Here is a 21,284-nt window from a genome sequence, read left to right as displayed (position 1 = left end):
AATCATACAACAAAATAATGATCATTTAAGAATTTGGTTTTTAAGGTTTTCAGACCAAGAAAAAATGTTTTTTTTAATTAAAACATTTTTAAGGAATGCAGATGTTGATTTTTATGAACAATAGCAACAAAAACATTTCAAGGGTCATAGGGGTTAAAAGGCTATGGAGCTAGACTGCCTGGGCATAAGCCTCGAATCCTCCATTCACAAACTAAGTCATTTTGAAGAAATTATGCAATGTGTTGAAGTCCAAGTTTTCTTCATCTGCAAAATTAGTATAATAATAGTAGCTCTTTAGTAATAGCCATTCATTGGTGTAATAGTAGCTATAATAGTAAAATGAGTTAATTTAGACAAATATGTGTAACAGTGCCTAGAATATAGTTATGGTAAATAATAAATGTTATTTAATCTTTAAAAGATTTTATTTATTTGAGAGAGAGAGTGAGCAGGGGTGGAAAAGAGGGAGAGGGACAAGCCGACTTTATGACTTTATGCTGAGTGTAGACCCCAGCACGGGGCTCAATTTCACGACCCTGAGATCATGACCTGACCCAAAGTCAAGAGTCAGATGCTTAATCAACTGAGCCACCCAGGCGCCCCTAAATATTATTTTAATGGAGCATGTACAGCTCTTTCATTATTGAATTCATTAAGGTACAGAAGAATGTAATACAAAGGCCAAAAGAGTAGAATCTAAATGGAAGTGCTATGTATTGAAGGCAGAAATATAACAGTAGTTTGTTTCCACAATAATCATAACTGTTTAATTCTTTGGTTGAGAAAAATCTAAGCAAATAATGACAATAATAGTAGTGAGCATTTGTTGAAAACCTACTATGTGTGGGGCACTACCTAAAGGACTTTGGCTGTGTCATGCAATCCTCAGATGACCGCTGTGAGGTATAATAATAGTAATACCAACCCCATGCTGCAGATTGGGACCTGGGAAGAAAAAGCCTAAGAAATGTAAGCACATGTTGAAAGTCGTGTTCTGGCTTGGGATTTGAATAGCACATTTCATTTTCTTGTGGTTCATTTTGCAGTGAAAGGATCTTTGGTCTGTTTAAAATGCAGATACTCCAGCCTAATTAACATTACAATGCCATTTGTCTGGGGGCATTTATTAAATGGGTCCCATTATGACAGTATTAGATAGATTCAGTTCAATCTGTAAGTCATTCATCCATTAAAAAATTCCCCGTTTCTGAATAGAGCCCTCAGTGTAAGGGCATTTTACTGAATGGAAAGATATATGTATAGGAAAAGACTTTCACTAGCTCCAGTAAGGACCAGGCTTTCTTGAAGTTTTTCAAATAAACATTCACCACCTAATCACCTGTAACAGTTTAGTGTCAACATACAGATCTCTGGCTAAACTTCTGTCCTATTGAATTAATGGGATTCTTATGAGTTTGTTTTATTTATTCAAAGGCTTGAATGCCTACTAAGTGCTGAATGAAACCAATACTATCATTTGAAGAATCCTTGTGGGCTTTTCATCTCCCAGTTTGATGCAGTCAACAGCCTTTTGTGTGTGGTTGTGAGTACAACAAATTTATTCATAATTGTTTTGGATTTGTAATAGCTTAGATTCCTTAGGCTTATTTAGGGACTTCTTTTCCAGGGCACATTTCTGAAGATTGATTAAAAAAACTTTCTGGCTTTTATTCTAAACGTAAGACATACATATTTGTAGAAATCATGTAGGAAATGGTACAGACACGGTATGTTAAAAGATCTTATATTTGAGTACCTGAAAATGCGAGACAATGTGGTTCCAAATGAATCAGACTTCCAGCAACTAATGCAAGAGTCAGCCTTTTTTTTTTTACTTTTTGTAACTTCTTTCCTTTGTAACTAACTGGACATTATAAAAAATTTATGTGCGAAAAAGAGAGAAGGGGGTGCATAAGCTCCTACTTTAACTTTTTATAATACCTTCCAAGGGAATGCTTAGCCAATTACAAAGGCTCATTTTTCATTATTGGACATTTTGGTCTGGGTGGAAGACAAAAGGCAAGTCATTTGGGGTCAAATGTTAGCATGAAAATAAGATTAAAATATTTCTCATCAGTTGGGTCACTGTGATCTGTGAATGGGAATAAAAATGTAGCCTGGCTCAACTTTCCACTCATTACCACATTTTATCCTCTGATTTTTCTCCAGAATAGTATAGCTTAGTTTGTAACTTGAAGTCAAATTGTACCCGAAATCATACAAATATTTACAGAAATTTACATTGCACAGGCATACTGGAGAAAGAGCACCGAGGACATCGGCCATCTTCTGCTTTAATTTGGTGTTTAACTTTTACTGACACCATCTCAAAGCTAAGATTTATTAAGCACTTACCCTTTTCTAGCCATTGAGCAAGGCGTTTTTACTTGCTTTCAGTCAATTTATTGAAATTAAGGGAGACTCATTCAACAAGGAGATAAAAATAAACAGCCGCTGTACCTCTTGGTAGTCACTAAAATATTTAGGTTTAGGCATACTTTGTGGGGAAACATTTTGATTGCATATACTTTCAAGGTCAGAGTTTAAATAATGGTGAGTCTTTGAACATGTCAGTGAAGAGACAGGGCATAGGCACAGACCAAACTCCCTCCTCTGCTTTAAGTCCCTTAATGATCCGCCTGACCCCATGGAAGAGAGCTTAGCATGGCAGGCAGGAAACTTTGTGCAAGTCAGATATAGTCTCATATCTTACTTTCCTCACTTTTTATTTATTTTTTTAAATAAATTTATTTTTTATTGGTGTTCAATTTACCAACATACAGAATAACACCCAGTGCTCATCCCGTCAAGTGCCCCCCTCAGTGCCCGTCACCCATTCACCCCCACCCCCCCTCCTCCCCTTCCACCACCCCTAGTTCGTTTCCCAGAGTTAGGAGTCTTTATGTTCTGTCTCCCTTTCCTCACTTTTTAAAAGGGGATCCCCCCAACTTCTTCAAGTCTCAGTTTTTGAATATATAAAATGGGGATAATATAAATACCTCTTCCCATGGCTATTGGAAAATTAAATAAGATAATCTCAGAAAAGCACACACTGTCTGGTCCATAGTAGGCATGCAATAAATATTAGCTACAATTATCATTTTAAGAGTTCATATGTAATTCATATGAAAGCATAACCATTTTCTTATAATTTAAAAACTCTTGTTTCCACAGCATCATTGACTAATCTACTGTTGATTCTGACATCAAAGCTTTCACTCAGTAAGTTATGTTATAAAAAAAACTCTATAACATAACTTGTATTTGTCTTTATTTACATAGCAGAGAACTAAACCAAAGTCAATTGGATAATCATATAAGTGTTAGATTTGAAAAGGGGGAAGAAGGATACTAAGAACATAGTCACACACCAGAAGCTCAAAATATGTTTTGGATCATCTCTGGCAGCATTATAATTTCATCAGGTATCAGAAAAGGTAGAAGAAACCTCTTAGGAGAGAGAGGAACAGAAAGTAGAAGCACAGTCATTAAGTTTCTTCTCACATGTGTTCTGACAGCTGAGTCAAGCCAACTTATTAGCTTACTCCTCACTAGGGATTTTTCGCCGTCTATAAAATCTTGCATCACTGCACGCAAGTTGTTTTTATTACAATTGCGAGCAATTTCAATATAGTTACTGTATCCCTAAATCCATCAATCTCTCCTCAACTCAACTTTGGCTTAAAAAGAATTTATTTTCTTTAAGGACTGAATATTTAGAGGTTTTCCATCATCTGGCATTTTGTGAACCTTTGCTAAATTTGTCAGGGAATGTTAACCTATAAATTACTAATCTTTCTTATATGATAATTACTGATCCTGGAATAATCCAAAACTTGCATTTACATGTTCCCTTTTGCTGGGTATTGGGTTCCAGATGTAAATTAAGATTATGTTACCAATTTGTGACTTCTAAATTGAAAACTGAAGACTGAAGCCTCTCTCCTGCTTTGCACTGGAATAACTAAGTAATAACCCAAAAGAGCAAGTGAGTTTCGATCACATTCTTGAGATCTAATCTAATATTATCCATTTCAACGTAATCAAATTCTTCAAAAAGTGGGCAGACTGAAAATCTATTTAGTAATCCTTTGTAGACTTCTAGATTCTAACAAAACCCACATCTTTTTTCTTAGTGGCTTTACAAAGAACTCTTTAATTATTGACTTCTATAAATTCCCCTTTGTCTGCTACTGGCTGGAAGTTACCACAGAGGGTGCTCTGTTTAATTGCTTTTCTTTCATGTCCCAAAGTAAAGATTTATTACTGGTAGACTTAAAGCCTACAGGCATTTTTGCTTTCAGAAATAAATCCCATGATATTTAATTGGTCATATATTTGGAGTACAATTATTACATAGAATATAATTTGAAATATGATTCTTATAATAATTATAAAACTGTAATTGTAACACACAAATTTTAACTAGGAAAAGGTAGGATATACATAACTGTCTATTATCACTGCCACATATGGAATATAATATATACAAACAACATTTTAAGAAAGACACAATAAACTTCAAATAGATGACATTCTATTTAATTTCTATCATGTGTTACTTGAGAACCGACGCTGTTCATCTGAATTTATTAGATACTGTGAGGTAGGGTAGAAGGAGTTGTAAATGAAGACCATAATATGGTTTCTATTTTAAGGGATTTATACTTTGGCTAGAGAGGCAAAATGTAAATATATGGAAAAGTGAGAAAATAATAGATGGCTACAAATAATCAAGTGTTAAATAAGCATTAGAGGTTTAGAAAAGGTGAGATGGAGAAGGCAACATTGACATCCTTCAATAAGAGCTGCTCTTCATTGAATGCCATTAAATGTCAGGGATTTTATATGCATTATTTCTAAAATTTAAAAAAATAATATTACTAAGTGATTTGGGCCCAGAATCTCAAACATCTAGAATTGTTTGTATTTCTTAAATTGGAGTCTATTCATTCACTCCCGCAAGCACCCATCTATATAAATCCACTCATCCCTACAAGATATCCCTAGTTTGCTAATTATGGAGCCTTATAAACTCTGGAGTATGCGATCATAAAAGTCTCTTCCATGAAGCAGAAGATGGTGTGTTTCTTAATCAGCACGAAAGACAAAACACTAAGAGTTGACAACTCCTCAATATAATGTAAACATTCTTTTATTATGGTGAAAAAAATTATATTTATATTTAGCCAGCTGGACTCAATAATCCTAATTTTGCTGGCAACATTCAAAGCACCATAGTCAGGAGCCAGTCAAACATATGCATATGCCTTCTCTCCCCTGGGCCTGACAAAAGAGCTGACCTTGGCCATGACAATGTCATTGAGCTTCTTTACAGCCTGTTTGATTTGGTGCTTTATGGCTTTGATATCTACAATGAACACATGTATGTTGTTGTCTTCTGGTTTCCTCATGGCTGACTTGGTGGTCAGAGGGAACTTGATGATGGCATAGTGGTCAAACTTGTTTCTCCTTGGGGCACTTTTTTTGAGGATATTTGAGCTGCTTGCAGAAATGCAGCACCTTGGGCCCTCAGAAGGAGGTGACATGTGGATTTTTTGTGTGTGCATCTGTGGATGCCTTTCAGCACTGCCTTCTGGGCTTCAAAGATGTTGCATTGGCTTTGGCTTTGGAAGGAGCAGGGGCTTCCTTCTTTGCTTTCAGCACCATCCTCATGAAAGCATTATTAATGTTAACATCCTTAAAAGTCCCTTGCCATAACTGAAAACAAGAGAGCCTTCCATAGCTTTTATATTCTCTCTTTCTGAACATCTAATCCATGGTTCTCCAAAGGTAAGTAGAGACAAAAGTACTTTTAAAGATACAACAAAGCTAAGTGTTACACTAAATAGCACACATCTATCAAGGTCTGAAAGTATTAATGTTCTCCTATGTACACAAGGATTTTCCTTGTATTGTTATCACAATGAGAAATGCCACTAAATAGTGAAATGTCCCAAAGTGAATCACATTATTACTCTGGGACTATTTGGGGGTGTATAAAGTGAATGGGTCATACTAGAATAGTGGAATTAGAACTGTGCTTCTTGAAGCTCCCTTAGAGACCTTTAGAGGGTGGGAATACCTGCTACTCCAGATCCTCTCGCCCATTCAGTTAGCATGGATGTGTTTTAATCTTATTTTTATATGTACTATACTAGAAGATTTCATTTGTACAAAGTGATCTTCAGCTTAAAAAGACTCAGAACCATCACAAGGCATTCTTCAGTTCCATATATCTGCCTAGTTCTACAGATTGAGAAAGCATAAGATAGTAATAGTGACTCATAATTAACCTGATTATTCTGTTACATAGAAATGTTCATTAAAATAATTGGAATTGTTTACAAGAGTAAAATGCTCTCCAGGCCAATTGGTTCTAATTATAGAATGACTCAAATTAGAAAATGTTGCTAATTAGCTGTGAACACATAGTGTTAAAACAAAAGCTTGTGTACACTATTCTTTTTTTGTGGGTAGTGAGAGAAAGGAATGTGATTTCTTTGCCAATTGAAAGTCTCCTGGTCTTAAATTCTATGTTATATGATAAAAAATATATTATCTTTGAATGATTTGTTACTTAAATAGCAATTAAAGGGTCAACATCACATTAGCAAATAAGAGAGCTATTTTAAAAGTGCCCAAATCTAACCCAAATGAGAACCTTACATAAATTTCCTATATATACTATGCATAGTGGTCACATATTTTGTATGAATTTATATTTGCTTATTTAGAGTTCTAATTTACAGTCTTGATTCTCATTAACAAACATTTTATGCCATAAACCATTTCATGAATATTTTACTATTTGCACTTTTAAATGCCTTTAGAAAACAAACTAGTTTAATTCCCAGAACATTCTCCTTATTATAATATAGAATTATACTGCCGAGAACTTTGAATGTATATTTTAGCTCATTTAAAGAGGCTGTTATCTATTTATCCATCCATCCATCCATCCTTATACCCAACCATTCATTCATCCATTCTCTTGTCAAATTTTCCTCCTGGAAAACCCTCCTTTTTTTTTTCTATAATAAACAACACAGCTCCACTTGTTTATCCACTTACTGGTGCAGAGTTTCCATTTGGTCCCCTCGATCTGACCATCCTCCCCAGGACTTCAACACCATCCGATGTGATATTAGCTGAGGCATTTATTGCCTTCTCAGCCACATGCTTGCAGTCAATAACCACTTGGACCAAAGTCTTGCTGACAACAATGTGTATCTGGGTAAAAGTAAAGATGTTTTAGGAGGCGGGAAGAAGGAAGAAATATCAATCAAACATATAATTTCACGACTTATCACTTAAAAGCAAGAAAGAAAAGGAATTCCGTCACTATGCATTTTGCTAGAAGAGAAAGGTTTTACTTTTACCACCACTGTGATTGTCCCACATTCGGGTTGTACTTCCACTTTTATTTACTTAATACTTTCTTTAAAATGACTTTTTTTAAAAAGATTTTATTTATTTATTCATGAGAGACACAGAGAGAGAGAGGCAGAGACACAGGCAGAGGGAGAAGCAGGCTGCATGCAGGGAGCCCAATGTGGGACTTGATCCCGGGTCTCCAGGATCACAGCCTGAGCCGAAGGCAGCGTTAAACCGCTGAGCCATCCAGGCTTTGAAAGGACTCTCAATCTAGCCTTCATCTAAAGCAGCAACATCCTGAAATGACAGGATTGGTGGGCTGGCTATGCCTTTCCTGAATGCACAAGAAAATGAACATAAAAATTTTAAATGAGAAAAGCTAATGGATTTACCAGCAAAGGTACTACCAGTTATTGGCAAACCACACTTTAATAATATTTATTTAATTTAAGATGAGGAGAAGAGATCTAGAATCTGACAGGGAAGGAGGAATGCCTTCTTGTGACTCCAGGACCAAAAGAAATAAAGCTCTTTTGCTTAATGTGTGGTACCATTTTCTCAAAGGAATTTCTAGAATCTGCATGTCTCCGGTAATATATTCAGGAGTCTACAATTCTTTGTGAGGATCTGTAAAAATGTGTGTCATCTTGGAGGTGATAGTCAAGGGAAAGTATATTCTAAATGAACCACATTGTAAGCAAGTTCCGCCATGAATTTTCAGACCTTTTAAGTGTATTTCAGTTGATGATGCTCTTTGCCTCACAAGTATTTCTTTTTCGTGGAAGGTGACTTTTCAGGGAGCTTAAAGAGTGGAATTAATAGGCAAATAATCATTTCACGTTAAGTGAAAGTCAAAGAAAGTTACAAACAGCTACATAAGGGAAGGTATGGTAGTTTGAAGAAAAGGTTATGGGAGTTAGAGCAGCTAGGACCAGTTGTAAGTAGAAGTCAAATATCATGAAACATCATCTTTCATATTAAAATAGCATTACTTTTCACTTTATTGGTCTTTTAAAAAGATTTATTTATTTATTTTAGATAGAAAGAGTGTGCGAGTGGGGGAAGGGGCAGAGGGAGAGACAGCAGGAGCCTCACGACTTGGAGCTCTATCTCAGGACCATGAGAGCATGATCTGAGCTGAAAACAAGAGCCAGACGCTTAACCAACTGAGCCCCCAGGCACCCCATTAACCTTGCTGGCTTTATTCAATTTTTATTTTTTTATTTTATTGTTTTTTTATATTCTATTTATTTACTCATGAGAGACACAGAGAGAGAGGCAGAGACACAGGCAGAGGGAGAAGCAGACTCTCTGTGGGGAGCCTGATGGAGGACTTGACTCTAGCACCCAGGGATCACACCCTGAGCTGAAGGCAGACGCTTAACCACTGAACCACCCAGGTGTCCCTCAATCTTTATTTTTATTTCATAGTTGCACTGGATCTGGAAACATAAGGATATATATCAATTTTTACTAAATGTTTTATTTATGTTACATCATGACCAAAATAATTTAGGTCAACAGGAGAAGCGCTTGAGAATTCTTTTTCCTGCAAAGAGGAGTTAAACCATTATTCAACTGGAGAAACACTGCAGGAGTTTTTCCCGCACATTAGTTCCTTCATACTAACATCTCTCTCATGATCATTTAGAAGGATCTAATTTGACTCTTGTGTATTTTTGAGACTTGGAATACTTTCATTATTACGAATTACAGAAATTTTCATGCTGGGTGCTAGACAACCTCGTATATAATATTCATGCTTTAAGAACCATTAACCTAAAAAAAAAAAAAAAAGAAAAGAAAAGAAAAGAAAAAAAAAGATCCATTAACCTGTGGGGAGACTATCCAGGTTTGTTTTTTTAAACAACTTTTGCTTTACAACAGGAGACACTGAAAACTTTTCAAAATTATTTTGCTTCTTTGATTGCATTTAAGGATCTTTTTAGGGATCCCTGGGTGGCGCAGCGGTTTGGCGCCTGCCTTTGGCCCAGGGCGCGATCCTGGAGACCCAGGATCGAATCCCACGTCGGGCTCCCGGTGCATGAGCCTGCTTCTCCTTCTGCCTATGTCTCTGCCTCTCTCTCTCTCTCTCTCTGTGTGTGACTATCATAAATAAATAAAAAAAATTAAAAAAAAAAAGGATCTTTTTGCATAATTATCAACTTTTGAAAGGCGTTGGTTGGGGCCATACTTCATACCCAAAGTGTAGAAATTAAAGCCAATTGAAAAATAACAAATTAAGGTAAAATATTCATTCAATTAAATACAATTCTATGAACAAATCAAATTTTATCTTTACATAGTGTACTTGCATCAAGATTTTCCATTAGTAGATCTATTAACAGAATAGTTTGCTACATGATAAGCTTTTCCTTTCTGGTTTGTTTTGCTGTTTGGCTCTATTAACAATACTGAAAAGAGTAGAGGAAAGGTCTTTAAAAATAACTTTAAAAAACTGGAAGGATTTTATAAATTTATTTTATTTATTTTTTAAAATTATTTATTTATTCATTCATTCATTCATTCATTCATGAAAGACACACATGGAGGCTGAGACACAGGCAGAGGGAGAAGCAGGCTCTATGCAGGGAGCTCAATGTGGGACTCGATCCCAAGACCCTGGGATCACACCCTGAGCTGAAGGTAGATGCTCAACACTGAGCCACCCAGGTGTCCCAGGATTTTATAAATTTAAAACTAAGTGTTTAATGACTCTTACTTATAAGGTCTTTATGATCTTCCAGTAAGGTAAATAAAGCTTAACATTCACCTAAGGCTCTTTTTTTTTAATTTTTTAATTTATTTATGATAGTCACACAGAGAGAGAGAGAGAGGCAGAGACACAGGCAGAGGGAGAAGCAGGCTCCATGCACCGGGAGCCCGATGTGGGATTTGATCCCAGGTCTCCAGGATCGCGCCCTGGGCCAAAGGCAGGCGTCAAACCCCTGCGCCACCCAGGGATCCCCACCTAAGGCTCTTAAATGATTCTTTGGAATGAGAATTACAAGTTTATGTTAAGATGGCAATGTGTTTTTAACACTCATGAAATTTCACATCTCCCTTATTATTTTTCTTGACAACTTCGCAATAGATTTTGCTTAACCAAGAAAAAATCTTGTCAAGACAAGAGGAACTTGGTGAGTAAGTGCTAATGGGACTATTTTGAACTATGAACTAAGAAATCTCTAAGTGCATCTTGTGTTTTTAAGGTATTATACTTCTGATTGTACAGTCCTATTCAACAACAACAACAAATTTTTGAGTGTAACTTTTCTGGTATACAGTTGTTCTCAGGCAGTTAGGGTATTCAAAATCCCATAAAGTAGGAACATTGTGCAAATTAGATGGATTTGACCATGTTCTAGGTCAGGAGATAGCAGCCAAGAAGAAGTTTGCTCTGTAACATCCCTTTCTCCACTCAACACACAAAAGGGAGGGTCAAGAGACAAGGCTTTTTGCAGCACCGCCTATTAAATGCTCTGCTCTCCCTGCAGCCTTGGCAAGGTTGCATTCCTTAACAGCCCAGAGATCAGTGGGATCATTTGCTAAACACAAAGGAAATAGTACATGTTGGAATGAAGCATGGCTATTCTAGTGATCAGCAAAATTCAGTGTTTCAGAGACATGAAGTGGAAAGGAACAGAGTTCTAGTACAAACACCAGGTAGAAATAAAAACTACAGACAGGTTACAAAGTTCCTCCTCAGAATAACTTTTATAATGGTAGTGATGAGTTGTCTGTATTTATATAAATATATCAGTACAAACTATCTTCTACAACATGAACTGGCTGGTCTGTACTATACCACCATCTGTACTGGTGGCTGGGTAGACCAGCAATCCTTTCCGAATCACACATACTGTAGTGAATTAATAATTGTCCTCCTAGTAATGCAGTATCCTCTACCATACTGTTGCTCAGAGCATGAACCTGGACCACTTCTAACAACATTCCTTATGGTACCTGGTAAAAATGCACACTTTGCTTTCATATATTAGAACTACAAAGTCAGAAGAAGCTCACAGATAATTCTTACTCCAATTAAAATATGAAATCCAAAGCTCTATGGGATTTATCTTACATTTCTCTGTTGCTTGGCCCACAGCAAATAGAATATAAACAAGTAAATAAGTAAACAAACAAACAAACAAATATACATGTTGGAAGGAAGCATGGCAAATAAATAAATAAATAAATAAATAAATAAATAAATAAATAAATAAATAAATAAGGCGTTACTCACCTTGTGAAAGCTACCATGGAAAATTTTCCTAATTTCAGGTCCTTCAAAAGTAACTGTTTGAAAATCCCCACTGTAGTCGTAGTTGAAATACGTTAAGGTTTTACCTCCATCTAATCAAAGAAAAATAAAAACAGTTCAGAAATTATTATAATGGGTAAATAATTTTTCTAAAATTCAAGCCAAGACAAAATAATGCATACTTTGTTTTGAGGCTGTGTTTAGAACAAAGTGATGGAAAAGTAAGGAAATGTTGATCTATAGTCCTTGGTTTACACCAGGCTTTCAATTGGAGAATTAATTGAAATAACTATGTGGCAATAATAGTGACATACAGACACCTATATATATTCTTCCTCTGTACTTCTTTGCCTATAATCTTATGCCCAACACCCTCCTAGAAGATGGTTGTCTAAAACTGGGAGTAGAAGTAGACAAAAAGGGACAATAAAGTTAATCATATCTTAAGACTCAGAAGCCAAACGCTTTGCTTTATTAACCCCTGGAGCAACCAACTTTTCCAGGACATGGAACTTACACCACCTTAAAAGTGATATTCCGGTATGTCTTTTATTATGAACAAACTAAACTAAATCCACAAACAAACTAACTCTTCCTAATCTTCAGGACTTCATGTTAAAAGGAATTACAAAAAAGAAAAAAAAAAGGAATATTTCTTAACTAATTAATTCCTAGGTTACAATTTAATTACTCACTGGAATTTCAAAAGGAATAAGCTAGTCTCTTTTTAAAGATTTTTTTAAGTTATTCATTTTAGAGAGAGAGTGTGTTAAATGTGAGTAGGAGGAGGGGCAGAGGGAAAGACAGAGAAGCGGACTCCCTGCTGAGCATGCAGCCTGATGCAGGGATCCATCCCAGCATCATGACCAGAGCTGAAACCAAGAGTGGCATGCTGTTATAATGGACTGAGCCACCCAGGCTCCCTGGAAATAAGTAGTCCTAATCATTTTGAGAGGTTTCTTTCTTGTCAAGTCCCATGTGAAGATGGGGTTAGTTATGTATACTCTTTTAATCTACGCTTTCCCTTAGTTTCAGTATGTATGCAAAATGCTTTACAATATCATATTCAGTCATTGATTCATTTCCATGTACTAGAAAGTCCTTTTACAAATACTGGTTGGAGATAAGATTAAATACATTTTTTATCCAAGTATGTGAGTTAGCACCTAACAATAGCCACCAAATTTTGGTTACTAGCTTGACTGGAATCCTAAACAAAAAGGTATTTAGAAAACTTAGTGACATTAACTGAAAATATGATGATCCTCTTAAATGGTCTTCATGTGTGACATCCAAGAACATGTGATTGAGAAGCTTTTTCACTGATTCCCCTCATCTTTCCAAACTCCAAACAATAGAATGCCCCAGGCTTCAGACCTATTCTCTTCTCCTTCCAGATTCAATCTCTAGATGATCTCACACAGCATCATGGCTTATATGCCACTTATATACAACTTGCAAATGTATGTCCCCATCGCAGAATTCTTCCCAATATATGCTGCTGCAAATCTGGAATTTTTTTCTGGGATATGAAATAGGCATTGTGATATTGCAATTTATAAGAAATATATATATGGTCATTCAAATATATATGAAAAATATATATTTGGTCTTGGTCTATGGTTCCTGGCTCACAGCTCCCAAAACACTTGGAATTTTCTGTGATAAGAGCTATTAAGATGTTTCTTGTTACATTACTGAAGTAACTTTCAGAAAACCGTAAGGTAACCTAAGGATGGAAGGCTGGTTGTCAAGAGAAACAACCCTGTGATGAGAGGGCTGGTACATTCAATTCCACTTTTTTCTCCCACCGCTAAGGAGTGCCTAGAGATTGAGTTCAATTGCCAATAGCCAATAATTTAATAAATCATGCCTACATAATGAAGCCTCAATAAAACCCAATGGATGGGGTTCAGAGAGCTTTTAGGTTGCTGAATACAAGGTGAATATTTGCCTGGAGAGGATATGGACCCTCTGTGCCTCTTCCCACACACCTTGTCTTATGCATCTCTTCCATCTTGCTGTTTCTAAGTTATATCTTTTTATAATAAAGTAGTAATCTAGCAAGCAAAATGTTTCTTTAAGTTCTGTGAGCCATTCTAGCAAATTAATCAAACCCAAAGAAGAGCTTGTAGGGTTGATGATTGATTTTTTTTTTTTTGTAAAATCTCTGATTTATAACTAGTCAATCAGAAACACAGGTAGTGGGGGTGGAGGAACAGTCTTATGACACTGAACCCTTACATAGGGCATCTGATGCTATCTCTGGATAGATAGTATTAAAACTGAGTTGAATTCTCAGCATCCTCCTGATATCTGAGAACTGCTTGGTGTTAGGTGTAAAATTTCCACTCTCCTCATATCCCCAACACACATTGGAATTGGGTTAAGGAACCCAAAAGAAAAATCTTATACTTATCATATCCATGTGCAAAAAATGATTCTGGTTTTACCCCTCCCAGTGACCTTCCCAACTCCCCCAATCATCAATTTTGTTCTTCCTGCAATCCTTACTATCCCAGTAATTGTCTCTTTCTGCCTTGCCCACTACTGAATCCCAGAGCCTCGTGCTGGCACATAGTAGAAAGTCAGTGAATATGTGTTAAAAGGACGAGTGGATGAATGGATGAAACAACTGTTACATAATTTATTGCTAGTATTTACTCATGGCTTAAGATAAATGAGTTACTCTACAATATATAATTGACCCTTGAATAACGTGGGGTTGAAAATCCACATGTAACTTCTGACTTCCAAAAAACTTAACTACTAATAACCTATTGTTGACCAGAAGCCTTACTTATAAACAGTTGATCAACATATATTCTGTATATTATAGGCATAATGTATTATATTCTTACAATAAAGCAGGCTAGGGAAAAATATTATTAAGAAAATTATAAGGAAAATTAATTTATAATATTTTACTACATTTATCAAGAAAAAAAGCCTTGTAGAAGTGGACTCATGCATTTCAAACCCAGGTTGTTCAAGGGTCTATGGTACACAAAACAGGCAAGATGGCATGCCATAATCAGAGAAGGACAAACATTATATGGTCTCATTCATTTGGGGAATATAAAAGTTAGTGAAAGGGAATAAAAGCAAAGGAGAGAAAATGAGTGAAAATATCAGTGAGGGTGACAAAACATGAGAGACACCTAACTCTGGGAAACGAACAAGGGGTAGTGGAAAGGGAGGTGGGCGGGGGATTGGGGTGACTGGATGATGGGCACTGAGGGGGGCACTTGGCGGGATGAATACTGGGTGTTATGCTAGATGCTGGCAAATTGAACTCCAATAAAAATTTTTTTTAAAAAGATGGCATGCCATATACATTACTCATTACTCATACGTGTATATGCAAATATATAAATATACTTACTATCTAAAATGACTCCAACCAGTGGGTCAGAATTTTTATTTAAAATCTCCCAAAGAGCAAATGGCTCTTCTGGAGTGTCAGGAAGAATCCGGAATAGAAAACTCATTGTGTAGTCAGAGGGCAGTCCTTCTGGATGCAAATATCTGAAAAATGGAAAGAAAATAACATTTTCTTGCATCCCTTTCAAAAAGTTATTTATCTGTTTATAAAAGCAAATATGTTTTAATTATATAAGATTTGGAAAAACAGAAAAAACACAGAGAACTGTTAATCCCATCCATAGGTGGCCACTGTTTTGATGTGGTACATTTACCTTCAGTTTTTCAAGGATTCTGTAAGTATTTCTCCAATCTGTATAATGTTGCCCCTTCTCTTTTCTTAGCACCATTTACCACACAGTTTATATTTCCTTAAATATTTTTTTAAAATATGATATTTAATGTCTGCACAAACTTTTCTTGTCTGGCTATTCCATAACTTGTCTAACTGGTCATTTCTTATCAAACATTTAAGTCATCTCAAAAGTTTTGGTATTATAAATAATATTTACCTACAGCCTTTTTGTAAAACTTAAGACATTGTCACTTTCTACTATAGGTTGTAGTTAGTTGCATTCCTGTCCATGCTTCTTGCTGGGATGCAACATCTAGATCTACCTTCAAGAGTTAAGAATAATACTCTTCCTGTTGCTCGGAGTGCTGTAGGTAGACAGCTCTCAAATGCCAACTCCCTTCAGAGACTGCCTTAGCAGAAGGAAGGACCCTCCCCAGGTCATGCCAACTTTTTTTATGGCACCTGTTTTCAATGACTGGTCTTTGGGGACATATGAGGACCAGAACCTTTCATTCCAATGGAGGTAGCTCCATTTTTCAGAACTCCTCTATGTTCACCAATGGAGACTTTCAGTGAGATTGTTTCACAGCTTGACTTTTCTCCTTTGTCTCCTCTCATGTCCTTCCATTACTTTCCATGAGAGCATGTCCACATCAACCTCCTTGAACCCTCATCTCCACACCTCGATCTGCCTCTGGGGAACCAAACCTGTTACACCATCTTATCTCTCTCTAACAATTAAGTGGATCACTGATGTACTTTTAAATTTTTTCTCAAAGCAATAAATATAGGCCTTTACATATGTAGGAGCCCTAATTAATAGTTATTAAGTGGTTAGATTTGTGAATATGAGACCTCAGCATTAATTTGAAAATGAGATTTTGGTTTGCATGGATAAAAATCTTTCATTCATTTTATTTATATATTAGTTCATTCATTCATTTGTTCATTCAACTAACATTTATTGTGTCCCTACTATGTGCCAGATGTTGTAATAGGACTTAAGATACATCAGTGAGTAAAACCAGCAAAGCACCTATCCTTGTAGAAGCACTTAAATTCCAGCAGGGTGAATTATACAGTGTGTTAGAGGTAAGCATGCCATAGAAAAACAACAACAACAAGAAAAATAAAACAGTTTAATGGGGATTGGGAATGCTAGAATGTATTATTTTGCAATGTTAATTAAAGTCATCACCACTGGCTTCACTTAGAAGGCTCACTGAGGTTACATCTGAAGAAAACCTCCAAAAAGACAAAAACATCCAGCTAGCCCAAAGACACCAAAGTGGAGTGTGCCTGGTATATATGGAGAATGGACTGAAGAAGACAGGAGGTAAAGTCAAAGAGGTAATAGGTACTCAGATAATGTAGAGCCTATGGGCCATTCAGTAGTTTTGACTTTTAATGCAAGGGGAATGGGGAATCATTGCAGATTTTGGAGTGACATAATGTACATTTTGAAAAAATCACTCTGACTGCTACTTGGAGAATAGACTCTGGGAAGGCAAGGGTTGTCGGAGCAGGAAGAAGCCTGCTTCAATGAGCCTGGGAAGAGATGACAGCGCCCCATATGGGGTGAAGGCAGTGGAGATGGTGAGAAGGCACAGATGACAGGATTTCTTGGTAAAGTGGATGTGGGATATGAGGGAAGAGTCAAAATTTTTTGCCTGAGAAACAAACTAGTTAGATGTAGTGATCATTAAGATTGAAAAGGTTGTAAGCGAAGCCAGTTCTGGAGCGAAGGTCAGATGGTCTTGAAATGCAGAGTCTGAAATGCCCATTTAGATATCTTGAGTGAGATGTCTAGTATGCAATTAGATATGCTAGTCCAAATATGGGGGAAGGGGTCTGGACTAGAAATATAAATTTAGGAGTCACTGGCATATAGACAATGCTGAACACCACTCAAAAGATTGCTAAGGAATAGGTATAGACAGAGAAAATGAGAATGTCAAGGATCCTCCAGCATGAAGAAGTGGAGGTGAGAAGAGGCAGCAGTGAAAAGAACAGCTGGCAATGTAGGCAGAGCTCAAAAAAGTGTGTCCCAGAAGCCCAGTAAGGAGAGTGAATCCAGGAGGAGGAAGTAAGTAACTGTGTCAGATACTTATACTGGTGGAGTCAGAGGAGGCCTGGGAACTGGTGAATGGATTTAGCAAAGGTAGATGGTATTCACTGGATGAGCCATTTCAGTGGGGTAGAAAGGATTTTCCCTTAGGCAATTCTCATTTTTGGCCAGGCCTCCACAGAGGATTTCTTTTAAGATTTTATTTCTTTATTTGTGAGAGAGACAGAGAAAGCACGAGTGGGGTGAGAAACAGAGGAAGAAGCAGACTCCCCACTAATTAGGAAGCCCAATGCAGGTTGATCCTGGAACTCCAGGATCATGACATGAGCCGAAGGCAGATGTTTAACTGACTGAGCCACCCAGGTGCTCCCACGGAGTGTTTTTCAAATACCCATTTTAATATTCAACCCTAAACTCTGAAAAAAGAAGCTCTCCTAAAAAGTAACACCAGATGTTGGCTTTATCTAAAAGCACATAAATTCTATAGGTCAAAGGCATTTATAACAATTTTCCGGAAAATGAAGCTACACTTACAACAGCAAATATTTTACATTATTAATAGAGGTCTGCTTATTTCAAATATTATCCTCCTAAATGAAGCACAATAAAATAATCTGGGTAGTACTGAAATAAGCTAGAATTTAATAAACAATATTTTCGAAGAAGATAGGAAAGCAATTTGTGTATAATTTGCATAGATGAATTTAATACTCTAATATGATCTCCCCCATTTGTTCATGCACATGTGCACACTACATCACAATCTGGGCACTGAAAATGTTTCACACTGGAATGGAAAATAGCAGATAACATCTTGAGAGATGATCCCTTGAACCAGAAATTTGCTGTAAATGGGCCCAGGAATCCCTATGTACATCACAACTGTAAAGCGAGTAGACAATGTGGTTTGTACATAAACTCAATACTACTCTTCAACTATACGGAGTCGCTGTTATGACTTCTCAAAGATGACTTCTTTGACTTTGTCAAAGAAAAATGAGCTGAATTCATGGCACTAGCATGAAACGGCTCAGGGTGTGGGCTCCGGGGCCTGATTGCCAGATGCAAGTCCCAGCATTTTCGCTAAGCAACCATGTGATCTCACTTGAGTCATTTAGCTTCTTTGTGCTTTAGTTTCATTATTTGTAGAATTGAGATAATAACTGAATCTAACTCACAGAGCTGTTTGGAGCTTTGAGTGAGTTTATATATATAAGCACTTAGAACAATGCTACGTAAGTATCAACTGTCTTTATATATTTTTCAGACTAACAGATAAAGTTAAGCAAGCATTATGCATGAGTCCAGTGTTTCTAAAACAAAGAAATCTAATAATTTGCTCTTATCATCACGGAAAATCCTACTGGGAACTATTACAGCATATTTCAAGCTGACATCATTTTCACATTGAGATATAATAACAAATGATTGGCTTTAATATCTTGCAATGGAAACATACTTGGTTGGCTGGGAAACCAGGGCATCTTTATGAATTCGGTAACAGGGATACACATTGAAGGTACCGGGCTCCATGGAAACCCCTTCCACAGATGAAAAATCCTTTTCGACCAAACCAAACATTTCCATCATCTTAAATCCTAAAGAGAGAGAGGGAGAGAATAGGCATTTTAGGATTTTAAATTTCAAAATTAGTCTTTTAAAGATAGAAAAAACAATCTGGACCCCAAATGGGAGTTAATATGTTTGTATTTGGAAAAAGTATGATAATGCATACCTGCAAGGTCAGTGCCATCCTTGTACAACAGTGGGCAGGCTAGGAAAAAAATAAACAATATAAAACCCTAATTTAGATATTTTCCAAACATATTTTTTCCCTATCCTGAGAACAGGAAGCTAACATAATCTTTGCGGAAGTCAATTGTGAAGGGAATTCAAACCAGATGTGGCTATGGTTTTTTGTGGATTCCTAAAGACTGAAATGCTCTCACTTGGCTTCTTACAACCAAAAGGACATGGCTTCCTTCTCCTCTTGCAGGTCTATTAAAAATCGATGGTGGTCTCTTGAGAGCATGTGTTGGGAGAAGTCTCACTTCTAATGTGTTACCCTGATGAGCAGTCTTACTAGATTTTGAAAACCATTTGCTACAGCTGTTTCGGGAGAGTTGCTTTCAGACATAGGCTCTCATCTCATTAGGGAAAGTATCCACCTAAAACTCTACATGGGGGAGAGCGGAGGTTTATTTCCAAATACTCAAAACCACAAAACTTAATGTCTGCATAATAAACAGCTCTGCAAGTCCATATTCTTTTCTCAGATCAAGATGGGACTCATTATTTAACTGGTATGAAATATTTCAGCCATTAAGCAACATGAGTAAGTACAAATTCCAAAGAACTAACTTGCTGATGCGGTTTCGCAGACAAAAGTAATCAACTCATCTTCAATTTTCTTAAAGGCGTCAAAGTCATCCACAAAGAAGACGTGCCGTGAACTGGGCTTGCTGCCAATGCTAACCAACTCTGAATAATCTGCATCAGCCACACCGACTGCAAAGATGCTGTAGCCTGTGGCAGGAGGGGGAGAGATTTTTGATTGTTTTAAACTGTACAAAATACAAATAATGCAATGTAAGACACGTCCCAGTGTTTAAAATGTGTTTATGAAGAAGGCCTGGTTGGGGGGATGGATAATTCATTTTTTACAGTCCACCAGAATTCTGCATATCCATATGCCACTATATGATACTTATTCCATCATCCCCTAAGCAATTTTCCATTTTAAAGAAACTCAAGGTGGTCAATGCCCCAATCAGTGCTTGAGACAAAATAGTTGCCATTGAAGGAGCATCTGTATGCTACATATTTCTAATAATTATTTTAAGATTTATGGGATGAAATGGAATTGAGACAGAGAAACTTATCTCAGGTGTTTTTTTTTTTTACATGTAATACCTGAGATATTAATCGACTAGCAACCTAAGGTGGGTCATGATTCCATTCTTGGCAAATAAATAATAAACTACTATTCGCCAGACAGGTCTTAAAAATGGAATCTTCATGAAAATCCTGTGAGAATCTCCATTTTAAAGATGAGAAGGCTGAGGAGTTTGAGGAGTTTCCATGATCAGGTTCCCTCCCTGACCCTGCATATTGGTCCTTTGCACAGTTTTGCACTTAATTGATGCTCTCTCTTACATAAAGTGCCCTATATGTAACAAAAGTATTAGAGAAAATGTAGCAAAATATTGGATTTGTAACTTGGAATGTTTTTAAAAATTTGCATCATCTAGTTAATATTAAGAAAGATTTAGATTAAATATTAAGAAAGAGAAACAATTAAGTCGTTCAGATGTGGCCTATAAAAAATTTGTATTCAGAAAACGATGGCAACATTACTATCGGTGGCTTACCATTTGACTGCATCTCCCCGGAGATTTTGTTCACATCATCTTGTGACCTGCCATCAGTTATAACCACAATGACCTTCGGGATGCCCCTTCTGGTCCCTGACTCTGCCGTGAACAAACTATCTCGGACATGCTTGATTGCTTTTCCTGAAACAAAGGAAGGCAACTGTTCAATTTCATTCTTTTCCTTGTTTGTTTCACTGGGGAAGAGAGGGTGGGAGTGAAGTTCTTAGATGGGTGAAAAATCTTTTTAGAAAATCTCTATTACTATGCCTCCAAAAAAGTCATTTCAGTAATTACTAATAATGAATTACTTTTGGATTTTTGCCGAGTTTTGTTGTCTTACCTGTTTTTGTATTTCCCCCTTTGTATGAAATATGTTTAATTGCATCAAGAAGGGTCTCTTTGGTGTTGTATGCATTTAGTTTAAATTCTGTTCTGGGGTCATCAGTGAACTGAACCATTGCAACCTGGAGAGAGACAACGTAT

General features: G+C 36.6%; 1 protein-coding gene across 4 annotated transcripts in view; it reads right to left on the bottom strand.

Annotated features, from left to right (window-relative positions):
• The window catches only part of COL14A1 (collagen type XIV alpha 1 chain), a 216,156-nt gene that overhangs the window by 71,431 nt on the left and 123,441 nt on the right, over nt 1–21,284 (bottom strand). For all 4 annotated transcript variants that reach the window (XM_072774345.1, XM_072774344.1, XM_072774346.1 and 1 more), the window contains exons 27-34: nt 21,142–21,265; nt 20,799–20,942; nt 19,789–19,953; nt 19,163–19,201; nt 18,887–19,025; nt 15,027–15,169; nt 11,624–11,733; nt 7,075–7,233 (exon numbers count right to left, since the gene is read on the bottom strand). In XM_072774345.1, the coding sequence (XP_072630446.1) occupies nt 7,075–7,233; nt 11,624–11,733; nt 15,027–15,169; nt 18,887–19,025; nt 19,163–19,201; nt 19,789–19,953; nt 20,799–20,942; nt 21,142–21,265 (1,023 nt within the window). The remainder of the gene's footprint in view (nt 1–7,074; nt 7,234–11,623; nt 11,734–15,026; nt 15,170–18,886; nt 19,026–19,162; nt 19,202–19,788; nt 19,954–20,798; nt 20,943–21,141; nt 21,266–21,284) is intronic.

This window comes from Canis lupus, chromosome 14 (genome assembly GCF_048164855.1).
Source record: "Canis lupus baileyi chromosome 14, mCanLup2.hap1, whole genome shotgun sequence".
NCBI lineage: Eukaryota > Metazoa > Chordata > Mammalia > Carnivora > Canidae > Canis > Canis lupus.
Note: the sequence above shows the minus strand (reverse complement) of the source record. Positions and strands in the feature narration are given on the sequence as shown.